The 18,527-nt window shown below is 45.0% G+C and overlaps 1 protein-coding gene across 1 annotated transcript in view; it reads right to left on the reverse strand.

Annotated features, from left to right (window-relative positions):
• The window catches only part of PTPRZ1 (protein tyrosine phosphatase receptor type Z1), a gene marked incomplete in the record, with an annotated part of 199,168 nt that overhangs the window by 99,145 nt on the left and 81,496 nt on the right, over positions 1 to 18,527 (reverse strand). Inside the window, 1 exon segment of the mRNA XM_034768527.1 lies at positions 1,361 to 1,540. Coding sequence (XP_034624418.1) covers positions 1,361 to 1,540 — 180 coding nt within the window.

The following is an 18,527-nucleotide window of genomic DNA, read 5'->3' on the forward strand; positions in this document are numbered from 1 at the left end:
AAGGGGCAGCCCCCGTGCCTCCGGACCCTGCGCCGCTGGAGCAGAGCAGCTGGAGCCCGGGAAGGGAAGTGCCCGGCCGGCGGCTCAGGGTCCGGACGCACGGGGGCTGCCCGAAGCTGGTAGCGCTGGCTCGGGCAGCTTGGCTCTTAAACAGAGCTGAAGAGTCAGGGGAGGAGCAGAGCAACTGGAGCCCGGGAGGGGAAGTGCCCGGCCGGCGGCTGGGGTACGGAGGCACGGGGGCTGCCCGAAGCCCGAGTGCTACCAGCTTCATGGTTTGCCGGGCAAGCAGGGCCGGCTCTAGGCACCAGCAAAACAAGCTGGTGCTTGGGGCGGCACATTTTTAGGGGCGGCATGGCCGGCGCCAGAATGCCACCCCTAAAAATGTGCCCCGGCCGCCCTAGCTCACCTCCGCTGCTGCTGCCACGGTGCGCGAAACAGCTGATTCGCCCACCACTGCTCCCCCTCCCTCCCAGGCTCTCAAACCTGGGAGGGAGGGGGAGACTCCGAGTGGCCGCGGTGCGGGCACCGCTTCTCCCCCTCCCTCCCTTCTAGGCTTGAGAGCCTGGGGGGAGGAGGCAGGGCTGGGGATTGGGGGAAGGGGCGGAGTTGAGGTGGGGCCGCGGGTGGGATAATTAAAGAATGGGAGGCGGCCAAAATTGTTTTTGCTTTGGGCGGCAAAAATCCTAGAGCCGGCCCTGTGGGCAAGCCTCCAGACCCTGCGCTCCCGGCTGGGCGCTTCCCGTCCCGGGCTCCAGCTGCGCTGGGGAAGCGCCGGCCGGGAGCACAGGGTCTGGAGGCTGCCCAGCCAGCCCTTTTCGCATGGCTGCGAGGAAGGAGGGGGAGTTAGGACTTTGGGGAAGGGGCAGGGAAGGGACGGAGTTGGGGCGGGGCCGGGGGTGGGAAAGGGGCAGGGCCAGGGCCCATGGAGTGTCCTCTTTTTTTATTTTTTAAATATGGTAACCCTATGATACATTAAAAATGATTTTTTGTATATTAATTGCATCTTCCAAGAACAGGCATTATTAGTAGTAATTATTATTTTGTGGCAAATGCTAAATTATTATTTAGCTTCAATATGCACTCATTATGGGATGATACTAATGATGTGATTACTTTGGCTATTTCTAACCGTGCACATAATTTCCATTTGTTTTCTTTATTTTAGTGGCTTTCTATTACGCTTGGCTGCTATCACCACCTGGCCTTTGGCTAATCGCTAAAATCCAAAATGCAAAGGCTAAAACAACCCCCCCCCCCAAAAAACAAAAACAAAAAAACATAATTAAAAAACCTCAGCTATCCACCACATTTCAGTTTCATGACGCCCAATTAACTCAAAACATGAAATCTGACATTTTACCTGTTTTGCCAGTATTGTGAATGAAAGTGTCTTCTGAAGTTTCCTTTTCCCAACCCTGGAATTTAAGTTTTTTGAGATTTACATTTACTTGGGTAAGATCTTCATCAATATTAATAGGAGATTGTTTGGCACCATTGCATGCTGGATATTTCTTCCCCCAGTTCTTTTGGTTCAAAGTTCCTAAACATCAAAACATAACAGGCAAACATTATAAGTAAACATGAACTTGCAAGCTAATACTCTTATTTTTTGCATGTGGAAAAGGTAAAAGATAAAATGTAATAGCCTGGCAGAAAACTTGTCTTTCTTAGTCTTTGTTTACATCGTAATATGCAATACATATGACTTACATCCTAAATATTAGACATAGAGAATCACCTTTTTAGGCCATCTAAAAAATCATGTAAAAAACCTAAGGTGAAATGACCTTGGGCTGATGACAAAGCAGATTATACAAACACACAAAGTATACGCTAAAATATGTAATATAGGAATGGAACAAACATCCAGAGGAAGTCAAGCGGATCCAGAATCTGATCATCTTTAGGAAATGCTGCAAAACCTTCTTGGCTGAAAAAGCTTGTACACTATAAGTCTGACACTTATAACACTGCCACCTTCTTGTACCCAATAAAGCACTGCCAGCCACAACACAAAAAGAGGAATTAATAACATATAAAAAAAATCAAAACCAAAATCGTCACCCCAATCAGAATTTTTACCATTGAAAGGGAAAAGTGACAGAGACCTTATGATTCCACAAAGTCCGCTAATGACTTTGCTATTACTATTGGAATAAATGGAAGGCATTCAGGTAACATGATAATGAGTGTGGTGGGTTTGGAGGTGATCTGTAATAACTGATGAATATTATATATGGTCTTTCAGTTCATCTGTTGTAAGTGGGAGTTAGTGTATAAATACAAGAGGAATTCAAGCAGGAGTTGTCTGGACATAAGCTGGGAAAAGGACAATTGCTTCAGATAGCCACCGATTTACTGATACATAAGTGACAACGCAGTGACAAACCGATTTACTGATACATAAGTGACAAAACTTCACTTTGAAGTTTTACATCTGATACCCAGCTGAGCTCAACAGTCTAGCTTGACAAAAGGGTGGCAGTGTCCCAGCTTGTAACCACACGGGGACCCAAGCCCATGAATACTGGAACAAGGAACTTTGGCAAGATAAAAAGACAGGCCCTCAAGGACAAGGCAAACAGTGACTGTAGGGGAACTGATTGAGCCCCAGAGGCTAATGATATGGGGTAAGACAGGCCTGCCTCAACCTTTAGGCACGTGTATAGACTGTTTATTATTTTAAAAGCCTCTACTTTTATACTTTGCCTTATTTCTGTTAAGATTAAATAATACTTTGTTTTAAAAAGGCAGTTTGTGGTCACTATTCAATGCTGGCCAAAAGTTTCCAAAGGGAAGAGCTGCAGGTACCAAGTCCCGTACAAACTGCTGAGGGTAAGCTTGGTTCATCCACAGAGTGGGAGACTCAACCACCTGATCTAAGAGTGGAAGAAATGTGTGATTCTACTCCAGGGAGGTAAAGGCACAAGGCCTCATGCTAGAGAGTGGTGCAATGAGTGGCCAGAGAAGGGGTCAGAGGTGCAGTAGTTTTGCAGCCAGTGGTATAAAACCCTACAATCAAACTGATTGACAGACAGACAGACAGATCAATCTCAAACTAAATAATTCAGGAAACAGAGATAAATAGGGTACTGACATCACCTAACTGTGCATAAGTAATAGGTACTGCTCTGAAATTTTGACAGATGAAACTGTCAGCTGCAATATCTAAGCAAACTAAACAGCGCTCACAATGAAGTTTTAGATTTTCTGGAGATGGGGATTATAGCTTCATACTAAGTACCTGACCAATGGAGAATGCCAACCTGTCTAAACTTCCAGCCCTAGCCAAACATGCATACTCCTTATAGTGGACAATCTCTAAAATGACTAATGGTGAACTTTGATGGGATTTCCTATTGCAAGGTAATATCTTGCAGTCTTGTGGAATTTTCATAAGATGAGGTGTGGAGCTAACATTCCACTCTCAAAACTTCCTTCAAAGGATTCTGGGCACAGTAAATAGGCATTTCTTGTGGTAAAACAATGACAAGAGGGAATTCAAAATACCATCTGCACGCAGAAACAGAGAAATGTAGGGCTGGAAGGGAGTTCAAGAGGTCATCTAGTCCATATTACTTAATAGGCATGTCCAAGGTAATTGCATTACAGCCAAGAAAATTCAAGTCAAGTCCAATATCTATACCAAAATACTATATTGATTATATAACTAGGGTGAACTGACTGTGACACGTTCCGGTTTTTAGGAACAGTACAGGTTTCATGGCTGATATTACTGAGGCCAATTTTGTCCCAGATTCAATTTAATTGGCCAGCTGGCTGGCCAGCCTACCCCAACTTCATGCCAGCCTACTGCTTCCCCTCCCCCAGTAGCATTTCCTCTTCTCAACTGCCCTCTGTGGGCTCGCAACTCCCACAGTCTAGACATCATCTCTTCTAGACCCTGTTCATACAGCATCACTTGTTGTCAGTCTCCTGATTTAAATACGCATGCACATTAGCTCAATGGCTCAGTAAGAATTCATAATGCATATAATTAGGGTCAACCTCTTTCCCCCTCAAAAATGCCCTAGTAGTATCCCTCTTTTTCAAAAGACTCAAACCTGACCATTCTACTTGTCTTTGACTATTGATTGTTTACAACAACCGGATCAATTTACTCTCTTTTAACTCAGTCTGGGATCCATATCAATCAGCTTTCACCTTTTTCACTCTGCTTAAACTGCATTTACCAAAGTCTCAGACAACTCTTCCTAGCTCTACTATGTCTCAGTGTTTCTACCTTGACCTTTCTGTTGTCTTTGGTAATATTGATCATTCCCTCTTCTTCCTCAACATTCTGTCCTCCCCTGAATTTTGTGCCTTGTTGTCACAGATTCAGGGAAAGAGCACTTATGTTCCCCCTCCACGGTCTCTCGAGGGCACCAACTTAAGTTTTGCAGCTCCCACTTCTCTGGGGTGGAGATCCACATCTTTTTCTTCTCCCTCCCTCCCCCCCCCGGCCCCGACCGGGGGTTTTCAGGCTGCCCAACTGCCTGCCTTACACTAGGCTATCCCAAGCAAGCCAGATTACCTGAAGGCCAGCATCTGTGCTTGGCTTTCTTTCCGAGAGCTACGAACAGTGTATTGCCAGCAGTTACAAGTTACCACACACCTCTTTCCAAGCAAGCATATTTATTCTTCAGCTAAAAGCATTTCAGAGAAAAAGCATATAAAAACAACAGAAGTTCCTGTATGCATGCTAAAAGCTTACCAGAGGTCACTCATCAGTCTTGTGGGGCCCTAGCAGGCCAAAGTCTTTCCCACCCTTCCGCAAATGATCATTTGAACAGAACCTGTCCATTTGCTGGATCAGAAAGAAGGTCCTGAGTCAGTTTAAACACAACCTTTTTATGTCAAAAGCCCTTTAGTTATTTATGGGTCTCTGGGAAGTCCAGTTTGAACCAGCATATGCAAGACTCCCCAAGGGTGGTATCTCTCTGGAGGTGTTTACAATTTGAGTGATTCACCTTGGTCACCCTCCCACCCCCCGACTATTCTTAGTTCCTGATGGAGCTATGGCAAACCTCCGGACTCTGCCCCCCACCTTGAGTTGCATACATAAACCCAGTGCCGTAACAAGGACGAGGTGAGTGAGGCACTTGCCTCAGGCACACAAAGTCGGGAGGGCGCAGAAAGTGGTGGAGAGAAAGAAAAAAAAAAGGCGGCTGGCACGGAGATATTTATAACCCAGGTGATCTCCCCTCCAGCCCCACCTGTGCCCCCCCCGCGCCTCCCCCGAGTGTCCCCCGACCCCGACTTGCTTCCCCCTCCCCCCTTCCTGGCCCTGGAGCAGAGCAGCTCCCTGCTGCCTCCCTGCAACAACTGCTGCCGCAGGGTCCTAGTGCCCCCCATCTCCGCTGCCAGGGCAGACTGACTCTGAGCATGCCTTTCCCCCTCAGACCCTTCCCTTTTCCGGCAGGACCCTCCAGCAGCACAGGGCCCACCCTCCACCCGCAGTCACCGCTCCTGCCCCATGCTGGCTACAGTCAGGGGCAACAGCACGGGAGGAGGCGCACGCAGCACTCCCTGGCACCCACCACAGGGGAGGTGAGGGAGATTCCTGGACCTGAGAGGGGCCCTAGGAGCACATGCAGTGACAGTGGTGGGGGCGAGTGTGCTGCTGGGGGGACAGGAAAGGGGGGCTCCTCCCCCAGAGCCTTGCTGCTGCCGGCAGGGAAAGGGCTGGGGGGAGTCCTCCTCTCTGGCCCCTGTCCTGGAGCAGCCTGTCTGGACCCCAAACTCATCCCCAGCTCTGCCCCACCCCAGAGCCCACACTCCCAGTCAAAGCTTTCACCCCCCACCACACTCTGACCCTCTGCCTGAGCCCTGAGCCCCTCCAACACCTTATCCTCAGTCTCAGCGAGAGCCCTCACCCCCCCACGCCCCGACCCTCTGCCCCAGCCCTGAGCCCCTCCCACACCCCAAACCTCCCATTCCCAGCCCCAGCCAGAGCCCTCACCCCCCACACTCCTACTCTCGCTCTGAGCCCCTCCCACACTCCAAACCCCTCATCTGCAGCCACAACCCACTGCCCTCACCCCTATATCCCATCCCTCTGCACCTCTCCCATCCCCAAACTCCCTCCCAGAGCCTGCACCCCAATCTCCTGCCCCAGCCTAGGGCCTGTACCCAGACCTCCTCCCTCAACCAAACTCCCTCCCAGAAGAGCCTTGGGCGGGTGGGGGAGGGCAGAGTTTGGGCGGGGGCGCAGTTTGGGCGGCGGCGGGTTCTGGGCACCAAATTTTCTACAAACCTGCCACCCCTGATTCTGCCCTGCAAACCTGAACTCCCAGCATTCTCAGGACACATGCTGATCCCTAGTGGCCACTGTTGATATCCAGCACCTCCCTCCTCTCTTAACCTGTGAGTCCCTCTCTGGATTGGAACTGGACTGGAACCAAAGACCATTTTGGAAGCAACATTACCAGCCCAAGCAGTCAAAAATCATGAGTTAGACCCCCCAAAATCACAGGCTGTACCGCCTTCACTTCATTCATTCTTCGGCGGCAATTCGGCGGCAGGCCCTTCCCTCCAAGAGGGCCAAATTGCCGCCGAAGACCCGGCCCTGGGGGAGGGCGCAATTTTATATTCTTGCCTCAGGCACAAAAATACCTAGTTACGGCTCTGCATAAACCATTCATACCCTTAATACAATGTGGTCCCAAAAGATACTGCTTGTGGCTGAAACATCTCTTTCACTGTCCTCCTCTGACTTTTGTGGCCCTGTCCCCTCATTAGCACTCTTTTCACAGCATCTTTGTTGGTAGATTATTCTTCCTTCCTTCTCTCCTCTGTAGAAGCCCCACATGTTTCTATACTTCACTCCTTCCTCTTCTCCTTACTCCTAGGAGACTCAAACTGCTTCCATAGTTTCTGCCCTACGCTGACAAATCCCAAATCTATCACTTAAAACTGGTCCTTTCTTGCTCCACCCTGTTTAGTTTGCAGATGTACCTTTCTCTTCTACCGCTTACCTGGATAGCCTATCTCCAGTTCAGGCTCATCTGAGCTTCTTATTCCTCGTCTAATCCCTCCCCTTTCTCTCTTTTGTCCACCATCCTCCCATTCTCTAAAGCTTGCAATCTTTGTGTCATTGCTCTTCCCCTTCCTTCTCCTCATATGAGCATCCAGGCTCTTGCCACTTCCTTCTCCACAACATTTAGAAAGCCTGATCCTTTGTTTCCGATTGTATGGCAACATCAGTTGTCCATACCCTTGTCATCTCCCCACTTCAGTACTGTATCCTCGTCCTAGTCCTTTCTGGTCTTCTCAATATCCATTTCACAACTAAAATGATCATTCTCCCCATCAAACAGAGTGTGCCACTATCCTGTGCTGAATCATTGCACCAGCTTCCCCTTGCTCACTGCATCAACTTTTAGCTTTTAGTCCTCAGCATCAAAACCCTGCCGTGGCAGACATGTTGGATGTTGTGCCCTGCTGCATTCCCCTCATCTTCTTCTTTCCTCCAGCAATGCCAGACATGAAGCCTCCATGGTTTCTTTCTCCCACTGCTGTCTTCTTTGCACCGTCTTCCCTCCCAGTGCCGGTGCGACAGGCCCCATAGCCTCTCTTCATTCAAATGCTCTCTAAAGCTTCACATTATCTATGAAGCCTACAATTAAAATCAATACATTTAAAAAAAAATTAAAAACAAGCCCCATAATCTATGGCAGAGGTGGGTAAACTACGGCCTGCGGGTTACATCCAGCCCGCGAGACTGTCCTGCCCGGCTCTTGAGCTCCCAGCTGAGGAAGCTAGCCCTGGGCCCCTCCCCTGCTGTCCCCCCATCCCCGCAGCCTCAGCTCGCCATGCCGCCGGCACTCTGGGCGGCATGGCTGTGAGCTCCTGCCAGGCAGCGTGGCTGTCTCTGGCCGGTAAGGGGGTGGGGAGCATGGGGGTTGGATAGGCGTGAGTCCCAGGGGGCTGTTTTGGATGGGGGGTTGCATAGGGGGTGGGGTCCCGGTGGTCGGTTAGGGGAGGGAGTCCTGGGAGGGGGCGGTCAGGGGACTAGGAGCAGGGGGGGTTGGAAGGGCTGGGGGTTGTGAGGGGGGCAGATAGGGGGCATGGCTGTTTGGGGAGGCACAGCCTTTCCAACCTGGCCCTCCATACAATTTGGCAACCCCGATGTGGCCCTCGGGCCAAAAAGTTTGCCCACCCCGATCTATGGGAACTCCTTCCTCTAGTTTTTCCAGCATGTTTTGTGCTGCTGTATTTGTCATCTAGAACGTAAGCTCTTTGAGTAAAGGATTGCCTTGTTATTGGAGCCTGAGACAGCACAGAGCGTAACAAATCCTGAATGCTAAATTAATAACAATACTAATAAATAATCCTAGAGTATCCCAAAAAGCACAGGACTGTTATAAATCCTCCACACTGCTCTGAGTTACTGCCGTTAAATAGGAAACTGGCTGCAAGTAATGCAGCATCATTAAGACCCAGCAAAGGCAGTTAGACCTCCAGTCCTAAGGTAAGGGGGAGGCACTTGAAGTAAATGGGAAAGGATGGAGGATGGTGTCATGAAAAGGGAGGAAGTGTGACTGGCAAAAGAGAGAGGACAGAAGGCTGGGAACACAGGAAGGGATGGTGGCTAGGCAAGGACGGAATATGGCTGAAGAATATGTGGGAAGGAAAGGGCCCAGGCTTGGGAAAGTCAAAGTAAGTGGGGACGGATGGGTAGGAAAGAGGAAGGAAGCACATTTTTTTTTCTCCCAGTAAGGGCCCAGTGCAGCCTGCTACAGTTAGCTGGGAAAAAAAGAATTACTTTTTTTTTTTAAATAAATACCCGAAACAAGGACAAATTTTGTCGGAAAGTTTTTGTGATTTTTTTTTCAACCAGCTTTACTGCCTACCCACTTTCAGTTACCAAAATTCTACTGTGAGTGCGAACCCTGATGCCCTGGGAGAAAGTTACTGAATTGTGATAGCTTTCCAATGATATGTTGCACATAAGTTACTGTAACAGATGATCTTCTTCCTGTTGTGAATAAAGGAAAAGCACAGAGTCTCTCTGTTGCTCTCTAGTTGACAAAAAATTACTGATCTTTGTATGGTGCATAAATGTTAAGTGAAATCCAGAAGAATGAAAGAAAAGGCATTTTCAAAGGTGCAACTGAAGAAGAGATAAGACTTCCAACTAAGATGAATTAATCAAGCCTCCACATTCACTGCACATGGTAGGAAGTATGAACAGTAATTGGAAAACTTTCAAACAGACTTTTCTTCTCTATATCACAGCAGTTGGTGCAACTGAAAAGCTAGATAAACAAAGAGCAATATCACTGCTTACAACTGCAGAATCACAAGCAACTGATATTGACCTGGAGGAAGACAAAATTGGCAAAATAGTTTTCAAAAGTTTGATGCATACTGCTCTCAAAGAAGAATGAGCAGTATAAGGAATATTATTTGAACACAGTAAGTAATAAAGAGTGACATCTGATGTGCTCATTTCATGTCCTGGGCTCAAAGCATAGATAAGCAACTACAGATATCTTACATAATTGATCGAATAGCATTAGGAGTTAAATTTAAAGCAAATAACAGACAAACTGCAAAGAGAACCGGAGTTCAAGCTTGATGGTCCAATTCATATGTGTATGCCTGAGAGACAGCACTATTACATGTAAGTATTGGTGTAGGTGTTGAAAGTGACAATTGGTGAAACTACCACAGTTTAGATGATTTATAGAAGGTCAACAAACAAACAAAACCCCATCAACTACAAGATGTAGAAGACCCAAGTTCAAATCCCTGCTCTCAACGATTCAGAGGAGAGACTTGAACCTGGGTCTCCCACGTGCTCACCCCCATTCTCTCACTTCCATCCTGGACCTCAGAAACTCTCCCAAGGAAAGTTTAGTCAAAACCAGTAAGTTTCCAGGGAAAGTTCGGACTTTGATGAATCAGTATTTTCTTATGTAAAAACATTTTCTCAGATTCCCAAGCAGTTCTACTCTCCAGGATGCCATCCCTCCACGGATAGCTGTAGCTACTGACTCTGTTATCTACTCTTGTCTGCTGAACTCTTTTGAAATCTGGCCCATAATATATTATTGCACAGCAGACCACTCCCCCTCAAATCTCTCTTGCCTTGTGTTAAAATTGTGTTGGGGGGGAGGGATAGCTCAGTGGTTTGAGCATTGGCCTGCTAAACCCAGGGTTGTGAGTTCAATCCTTGAGGGGGCCACTTGGGAATCTGGGGCAAAATCAGTACTTGGTCCTGCTAGTGAAGGCAGGGGGCTGGACTTGATGACCTTTCAAGGTCCCTTCCAGTTCTAGGAGATGGGATATCTCCATTATTATTATTATTATTATTATTATTATAAAAATACCAGAAGGAAAAACACCTGTCAGATGATAGTGCATGAAACATCTAAAGCTAGCTAAAAAAGTGCACAGGATTTCAAAGACAAGCTACGAAACTAAGTAGGAAGAGGCACTTGAAACTACGTTAGGTTTTCTTTAGTACCCCTCTCCCTATTATCTAAGAAATGGAACCCTAGAAAACTTTATTTTTAAATTTGAGTGCCAGTTGAAAGAGAATAGAGAAGGGATATGGAGGTTTTTCCATCTTTTCTTTAATTCCTTCCTACCCAGTTTTCTCCCTTACTTCCCATCTCCTCTTCTCCCCTTTATTTTTAGAAATGTAATCTCTACACATAAGGGAGATTAAGGATGAATGTTCTATGCAATTAATAATACTGGAACTGCCTTCGCTAAAATCTTACAATCTTATTACTTTTAAACTAAGTGATTTTAAACAATTCTATTAGAGCAAAATAATTCTACCCAGTAGTACCAAGAATGCACAGAGGATGTTGTGAAGGCCAAGACTATAACAGGGTTCAAAAAAGAACTAGATAAATTCATGGAGGATAGATCCATCAATTGCTATTAGCCAGGATGGGCAGGGATGGTGTCAATGGCCTCTGTCTGCCAGAAGCTGGAAATGGGCAACAGGGGATGGATCACTTGATGATTACCTGTTCTGTTCATTCCCTCTGGGGCACCTGGCATTGGCCACTGTCAGAAGACAGAATACTGGACTAGATGGATCTTTGGTCTGACCCAGTATGGCTGTTCTTATGCTCTAAGAATAAAACTAACATTTAGCACAAGGTTGTCTTTCATGATCAGAAGTTGGTCCAGTAAAAGATATTACCCACCTTGTCTCTCTAATATCCTGGGACTGACACGGCTACAACAATACTACATGTGAACTTGGAATGTATCCAATACCATCCTGCTACTTTATCTCCTTTGTCTCACTAAGGCTGTCTCCCAGTTCCATACTTAGAATCATAGGACTGCAAGGGATCTTGCACTCAAGGCAGGACTAAGTATTATCTAGACCATTCCTGACAGGTGTTTGTCTAACCTGCTCTTAAAAACTCCAATGATGGAGATTCCACAACCTCCCTAGGCAATTTATTCCAGTGCGTAACTACCCTGACAGTTAGGAAGTTTTTCCTAATGTCCAAACTAAATTGCCTTTGCTGCAATTTAAGCCCATTGCTTCTTGTCCTAGCCTCAGAAGTTAAGAAAAACAATTTTTTTCTCTCCTCCTTGTAACAACCTTTTACATACTTGAAAATTGTTACCATGTTCCCCCTCAGTCTTCTCTTTTCCAGACTACCTTCCCTCATAGGTCATGTTTTCTAGATCTTTAATCATTCTTCTCTGGACTCTCTCCAATTTGTCCACATTCTTTCTGAAATGTGGCGCCCAGAACTGAACACAATACTCCTGTTGAGGCCTAATCAGCGCTGAGTAGAGCGGAATAATTACTTCTTGTTTCTTGCTTACAACACTCCTGCTAATACATCCCAGAATGATATTCACTTTTTTTTTTTGCAACAGTGTTACACTGCTGACATTTAGCTTGTGGTCCACTATGACCCCCACATCCCTTTCCACAGTACTCCTTCCTAGGCAGTCATTTACCATTTTATATGTGTACAATTGATTGTTCATTCCTAAATGAAGTACTTCGCATTTGTCCTTATTGAATGTCATCTTATTTACTTCAGAACATTTCTCCAGTTTGTCCAGATCATTTTGAATTTTAATCCTATCCTCCAAAGCACTTGCAACCCCTCCCAGCTTGGTATCATCTGCAAACTTTATAAGTGTACTCTCTATGCCATTATCTAAATCATTGATGAAGATATTGAACAGAACCAGACCCAGAACTGATCCCTGCGGGATCCCACTCGTTATGCCCTTCCAGCATGACTGTGAACCACTGATAACTACTCTCTGGGAACGGTTTTCCAACCAGTTTTGCACCCACCTTATAGTAACTCCATCTAGGTTGCATTTCCCTAGTTAGTTTATGAGAAAGTCATGTGAGACAGCATCAAAAGCCTTACTAAAGTCAAGATATACCACATATACCACTTCCCCCATATCCCCAAGGTTTGTTACCCTGTCAAAGAAAGCTATCAGGTTGGTTTGACATGATTTGTTCTTGACAAATTCATGCTGTCACTTATCACCTTATTATCTTCTAGATATTTGCAAATTGATTGCTTAATTATTTGCTCCATTATCTTTCTGGGTACAGAAGTTAAACTGACTGGTCTGTAATTCCCTGGGTTGTCCTTATTTCCCTTTTTATAGATTGGCACTATATTTGCCCCTTTCCAGTCTTCTGGAATCTCTCCTGTCTTCTATGACTTTCCAAAGATAATCGCTAGTGGCTCAGATATCTCCTCAGTCAGCTCCTTGAGTATTCTAGGATGCATTTCGTCAGGCCCTGGTGACTTGAAGACATCTAACTTATCTAAGTAATTTTTAACTTGTTCTTTCCCCATTTTAGCTTCTTCTGATCCCACCTCATTTTCACTGGCATTCACTATGTTAGATGTTCAATCACCATCAACCTTCTTAGTGAAAACCAAAACAAAGACGTCATTAAGCACCTCTGCCATTCCCATATTTTCTGTTATTAAATCTCCCCCCCCCCCCCACACTGAGTAACAGGCCTACCCTGTCCTTGGTCTTCTTCTTACTTCTAATGTATTTGTAGAATGTGTTCTTGTTACCCTTTATGTCTCTAGCTAGTTTGCTCTTATTTTGTGCCTTGGCCTTTCTAATTTTGTCCCTACATACTTGTATTTGTTTATATGCATAATTTGTAATTTGACCAGTTTCCACTTTTTGTAGGACTCTTTTGATTTTTAGATTATTGACGATCTCCTGGTTAAGCAAGGGTGGTCTCTTGCCATACTTCCTGTCTTTCCTACGCAGTGGGATAGTTTGCTCTTGTGCCCTTAATAATGTTTCTTTGAAAAACTGCCAACTGTCTTCAATTGTTTTTCCCCTTAGACTTGCTTCCCATGGGATCTTACCTACCAACTCCTTGAGTTTGCTGAAGTTTGCATTCTTGAAATCCATTGTCTTTATTTTGCTGTTCTCTCTCCTACCATTCCTTAGAATCATGAACTCTACCATTTCATGATCACTTTCAAAATCTCAACCAGTTCCTCCCTATTTGTCAAAATCAAATCTAGAACAGCCTCTCCCCTAGTAGCTTTCTCCACCTTCTGAAATTAAAAAAATGTCTCCAATACATTCCAAGAACTTGTTGGATAATCTGTGCCCTGCTGTGATATTTTCCCTAACACAGGGCTGAGGAGTTGAAGTCCTTGTTTGGACGTCCCTTCTGAACTTTCCTCTAGCTCTTACTAGGCTGAATTCCTGCTCCCAGGCTGTTTCCACTCTATGGTGTCCATTTCTCCAGCATCAGCTCCAATTGCTGAGGCTGCATCCCTCCTTTTTGACTTCAGCTATGGGTGCCTCTCCCCCATTTCCCTCAGTAGGCAAGAGCTCTCCTCCCTGCCACAGCTCTGCCCGCCTGCACTGCTTCGCCCTACCTCCACTACTTAAGAATGCTCCGTCCAACACCCAGCTTCACTGCCCCCCTAATTTAAAATGATCCTCAGCCCTTCAGTTTTTTAAAAAAATCTAGGCATTAAACAGCTGAGTGACTTGTCCAAAACCAGAGAGGGAGTCAGGTCAGAGCCAGAAATAGAATGAAGTAGTTCCTGGGGCCTCATTTTGGACTCAGATAATTAGATTATGCCTCTTGCAAATGTCTCATTTTTTGTGGCTTTTCCAAGATGCTAATTGCCTGCCAATAAGTAGGTCAAGAGTTCAAAACCAAAGTACTGCTTTGTCAGGTACAGTAATATCAAAGATCAACTGTCTGGCCACTGGGGAAAACTTTAACAACATTGTAAAAAGTTCAGCCCTCATATAAGCCGGCACAACTCTTATGGAAGTCATTAATTATAAATTTAGTGAGTTGTGCCTAGTTATACCACAGATTTATTTGGCACATATATAGGGGCAGGGAAATTGATGTATTTTATGGTGCTAACACAGGATGCAGTATTTAAAATGAAACAAACAAACGAACAAAACCCCCTAGATGGCTGGCAACTGCCAGTCCCTGATGCAATCAGGACAAACGAACGGGAATAGATAGTCTGGTATTTATTTTAGCTGCTTACTTATCCTTTTCATGTTTTCATATCAGTGTATTTGTATTGTATGAAAATGTACGTCAACCTCTGGACACAAGACAATAAGTAATGTACAAATAAAGACTTGTAACAGCACAACTATCATTGCCTTGAGTAAATGACATCTACTGGATGACCCAACACAAACAAGTTAGTAAACTCAACCTCTGCCATCAGAATATAAGGGTACATATGATCTTCTGTCCTTGAGTGAAATCCAGTTCAAGGTGTCAATAAGACTGGGAAATTCTACAGGGGCCATTTGTTGTCTCCAAATCACACAAAGTCTCGTACTTTTACCGTGTTAGATAGGAATGCTTTCTGCCAGGTCTCTGAAGCAGAAAACCTCTAGAAAGCATGGCTTTTGAGTAGAACATACAGACAAAGCCAAACCTTTGGTATAACATCACAAATTGAGTGTGATGGTCACTAGGGGAAATATGCCCTCAGGGATTAGGAATTGAGATGTTGCAGATTAAGAGAGGAAATTGGAGGTCCAAAGTCCTAAACTACGAGTTTTGGAAGAAAATCTTTAAAATAACAGAATACAAAATAGCTGTAGATATTGTAAGAAAGTTAACTTCCATCGGCCCTGAAAGTTCTGTAACATGAACCTAGGCCTAGTCTACACACAGGTTTTTACCAGTATAATAATAGGTTGGTCAAGGGTGGAATTTTTTAAACGGTATATTGGTACAATACTCTTAACGTGGATATAATTACATTAATATAAAGGTGCTTTACACTGGTATAGATTATTTCTCTTTCCATATAAAAATAACTAGACCAGAATAAAGTACCTTTATACTGATATAACTGTATTCACATTAGAGGAGCATGTATAGCTTTAATTAGATTGTGCTAGTTAAAGCAGTACACCTCTCTAGTATAGTCAAGACCATAGAGAAATACGTTTGTTAGTTTTTCAGGGAAGAAGCCTTGTCATCTTACTTGTCTGTAAATTCCCAAGGACACTCGCAGTGCTAGATAAATAAAACTATGTAATCATCACTTGCACTCTGTCTAGTGCCATAGAGATATAAACTCAGCAGAACAAAAAACTGAAAACTTAGTGACACTGCTGGACAAGACCAAGAACCAACTTTCTTCTTCCACACCACACACACTGGATAAAATGTTTAAGTCCTAAGTACAATTGTAGGGATAAAAAGCAACTTTGCAATCAGCATTATGATATTACTGCCGGCCTGGAGATTTTTCTGCCTGGGACTCAGGGACTCCGATAATGATTCAGAGTCGGGGTGAGGAAAATACTGAGCCAAATGCATAGGAGGATAAATGCTAGTGGACACTTTCTTTTAATTTAACAACAGTTAGCTCGTCTGCCTCTCCTTCCTTCACATCTCTCCAAATCTGGCTATTGCTGGCTGGTTAGCAAGTATAGAATCAAACACTTGTATACCAGAGAGATACCAGTCATCATTATAGATCCATCTGCAGTGCACTCAGTAGGATAGCTGTTTAGATTAGGAGGGGGATCATTAGAGAAAATCAGACTATTCTCCTTTTATTTCCTCCGAACCTTCACATGAGTGGTGCTAACTGATAATGTGGCAGCACATGACCCACACTTGCCAGATATTTATGGTAATTCATTTTTGGCACTAATACCCAGATTATATTTTTTCAGGTAATTAGCAAGCCGGAGTTTTGTGACAATACCAGCTAATATATACATATGCAAAAAGAAAAAAAGAAAAAGAAAAAGAAAAAATGCATTCTCTCCTCTGATTGTATTTATTTAATTTTGCAGATATGTACATTAAATTGAAAACTCTAATTATCTCTTAGTGCCTCATGGTTCTGATGAACTAATATTTTATGGAAACAATTGCCTTTAACCTACAGATGCATAGCAACCTGTGTTTGCAAACCACTAATAGGATTTCACAAGTGAGGAGGAACATTCTAAAGATGCAGATAAGCTAGGCTGTGAAATTGCAAACAGAATCTGTCAAGTATCAGAGGGGTAGCCGTGTTAGTCTGAATCTGAAACAGAATCTGAATACTGTATATGGAAAAGAGTCATTGTAGTAACCCCAGGCCTGGTATTAACACATGATGCAGCAGCATCAAATGATGTCCTAGGGAGAGAGACAGTCAATGAGAGGGCAGCTCGAGCTGTGGAGGTGGCAGTTGAAAGGTGGTTAGACAAGAACAAAGCAAAAAGAGGTGGTGAGGGTCCTGTACAAAGAACCTGGCTGTGAGGGGCACAGAATGTGTGAGTAGTGAGGTTGATCACTGACAGAGGGAATACACTTTGAGTGCCTGGGGAATGGGTCTGGCTCTTTGGGTGAGGTGCTGCCATTCATGGGTGGACCTGTTGGAAAGAGGTGCAGCCATCACAGTGTCAAAGCAAAGGAGCATCACAAGCAGGAGAGAGGCAATGGCAGGATAGCCAGGGGGAAGCTGGACTTTGAAGCCAGGGAGAGGTGGAATCGATTCCCTCTTTCTTGGGGTGACACAGCATGTTGTTAAAAAAAAAAAACTTATTTTATTGTGATGGTAATTTACAGTTTATTATTTTCCTAAGCAAATACTTAATGTTACTTTATATTGTATTAGAATCACAGAATCATAGAAGATTAGGGTTGGAAGTGACCTCAGGAGGTCATCTAGTCCAACCCCCTGCTCAAAACAGGACCAATCCCCAACTATATCATCCCAGCCAGGGCTTTGTCAATCCAGGCCTTAAAAACCTCTAAGGAAGGAGATTCCACCACCTCCCTAGGTAACCCATTCCAGTGCTTCACCAGCCTCCCAGTGAAATAGTTTTTCCTAATATACAACCTAGACCTCCCCCACTGCAACTTGAGACCACTGCTCCTTGTTCTCTCATCTGCCACCACTGAGAACAGCCGAGTTACATCCTCTTTGGAACTCCCCTTCAGGTAATTGAAGGCTGCTATCAAATCCCATTCACTCTTCTCTTCTGCAGACTAAATAAGCCCAGTTTCCTCAGCCTCTCCTCATAAATCATGTGCCCCAGCCCCCTAATAATTTTTGTTGCCCTTTGCTGGACTCTCTCCAATTCATCACATCCTTTCTGTAGTGGGAGGGCCCAAAACTGGACACAATACTCCAGATATGGCCTCACCAGTGCCAAATAGAGGGGAATAATCACTTCCCCCAATCTGCTGGCAACGCTCCTACTAGTGCAGCCCAATATACCGTTAGCCTTTGTGGCAACAAGGGCACACTGTCGACTCATATCCAGCTTCTCGTCCACTGTAATCCCCAGGTCCTTTTCTGCAGAACTGCCATGTAGCCAGTTGGTCCCCAGCCTGTAGCAGTGCCTGGGATTCTTCCGTCCTAAGTGCAGGACTCTGCACTTGGCCTTGTTGAACCACATCAGATTTCTTTTGGCACAATCCTCCAATTTGTCTAGGTAGTTAGGTAAAGGATTGTGTACAGAAGGGTGGCGCTATAAGGCTGGCATCTCTAGGGGGACAGAGGTTGGCTGTGAAGTGTAGCCTGTGGTATGTGGTAATTTGTCTAGGTCATTCTGGACCCTCCAGCGTATCTACCTCTCCCCCCAGCTTAGTGTCATCTGCAAACTTGCTGAGGGTGCAATCCATCCCATCATCCAGGTCATTATTAGTCTATTCTTTCTATTATGTTATTGTTCCTTTATAATTTATAACATTTAAAATTAAGGTTATCTCCAATGTATGAGGTTGCCTCTCCTCACAGAAGGCATAGCCTAGCTGAAGTCTGAATCTCCTGCATCATTTTTAGATTCAGGGCTAGACTGTGCCTTTAGACACAGCCCTGAGTAAGGGGTGACTAGGGATGCCCCTCTGAGGCACAATTGCCTCCCTGGTTTCTCCTTGGGCCTACCAACAGCCAGTTACCAGTACCAGCAACAAATTATGACACTCCCTCCGTCAGCTCATCTGTGCTGGCTGGCAACAAAGGTAAAACTCAAGGCATCGCTCATTCCCTGCTCACTCTCCACCCACCCAGAGCAGG

This window comes from Trachemys scripta, chromosome 1 (assembly GCF_013100865.1).
Source record: "Trachemys scripta elegans isolate TJP31775 chromosome 1, CAS_Tse_1.0, whole genome shotgun sequence".
Classification (NCBI taxonomy): domain Eukaryota; kingdom Metazoa; phylum Chordata; order Testudines; family Emydidae; genus Trachemys; species Trachemys scripta.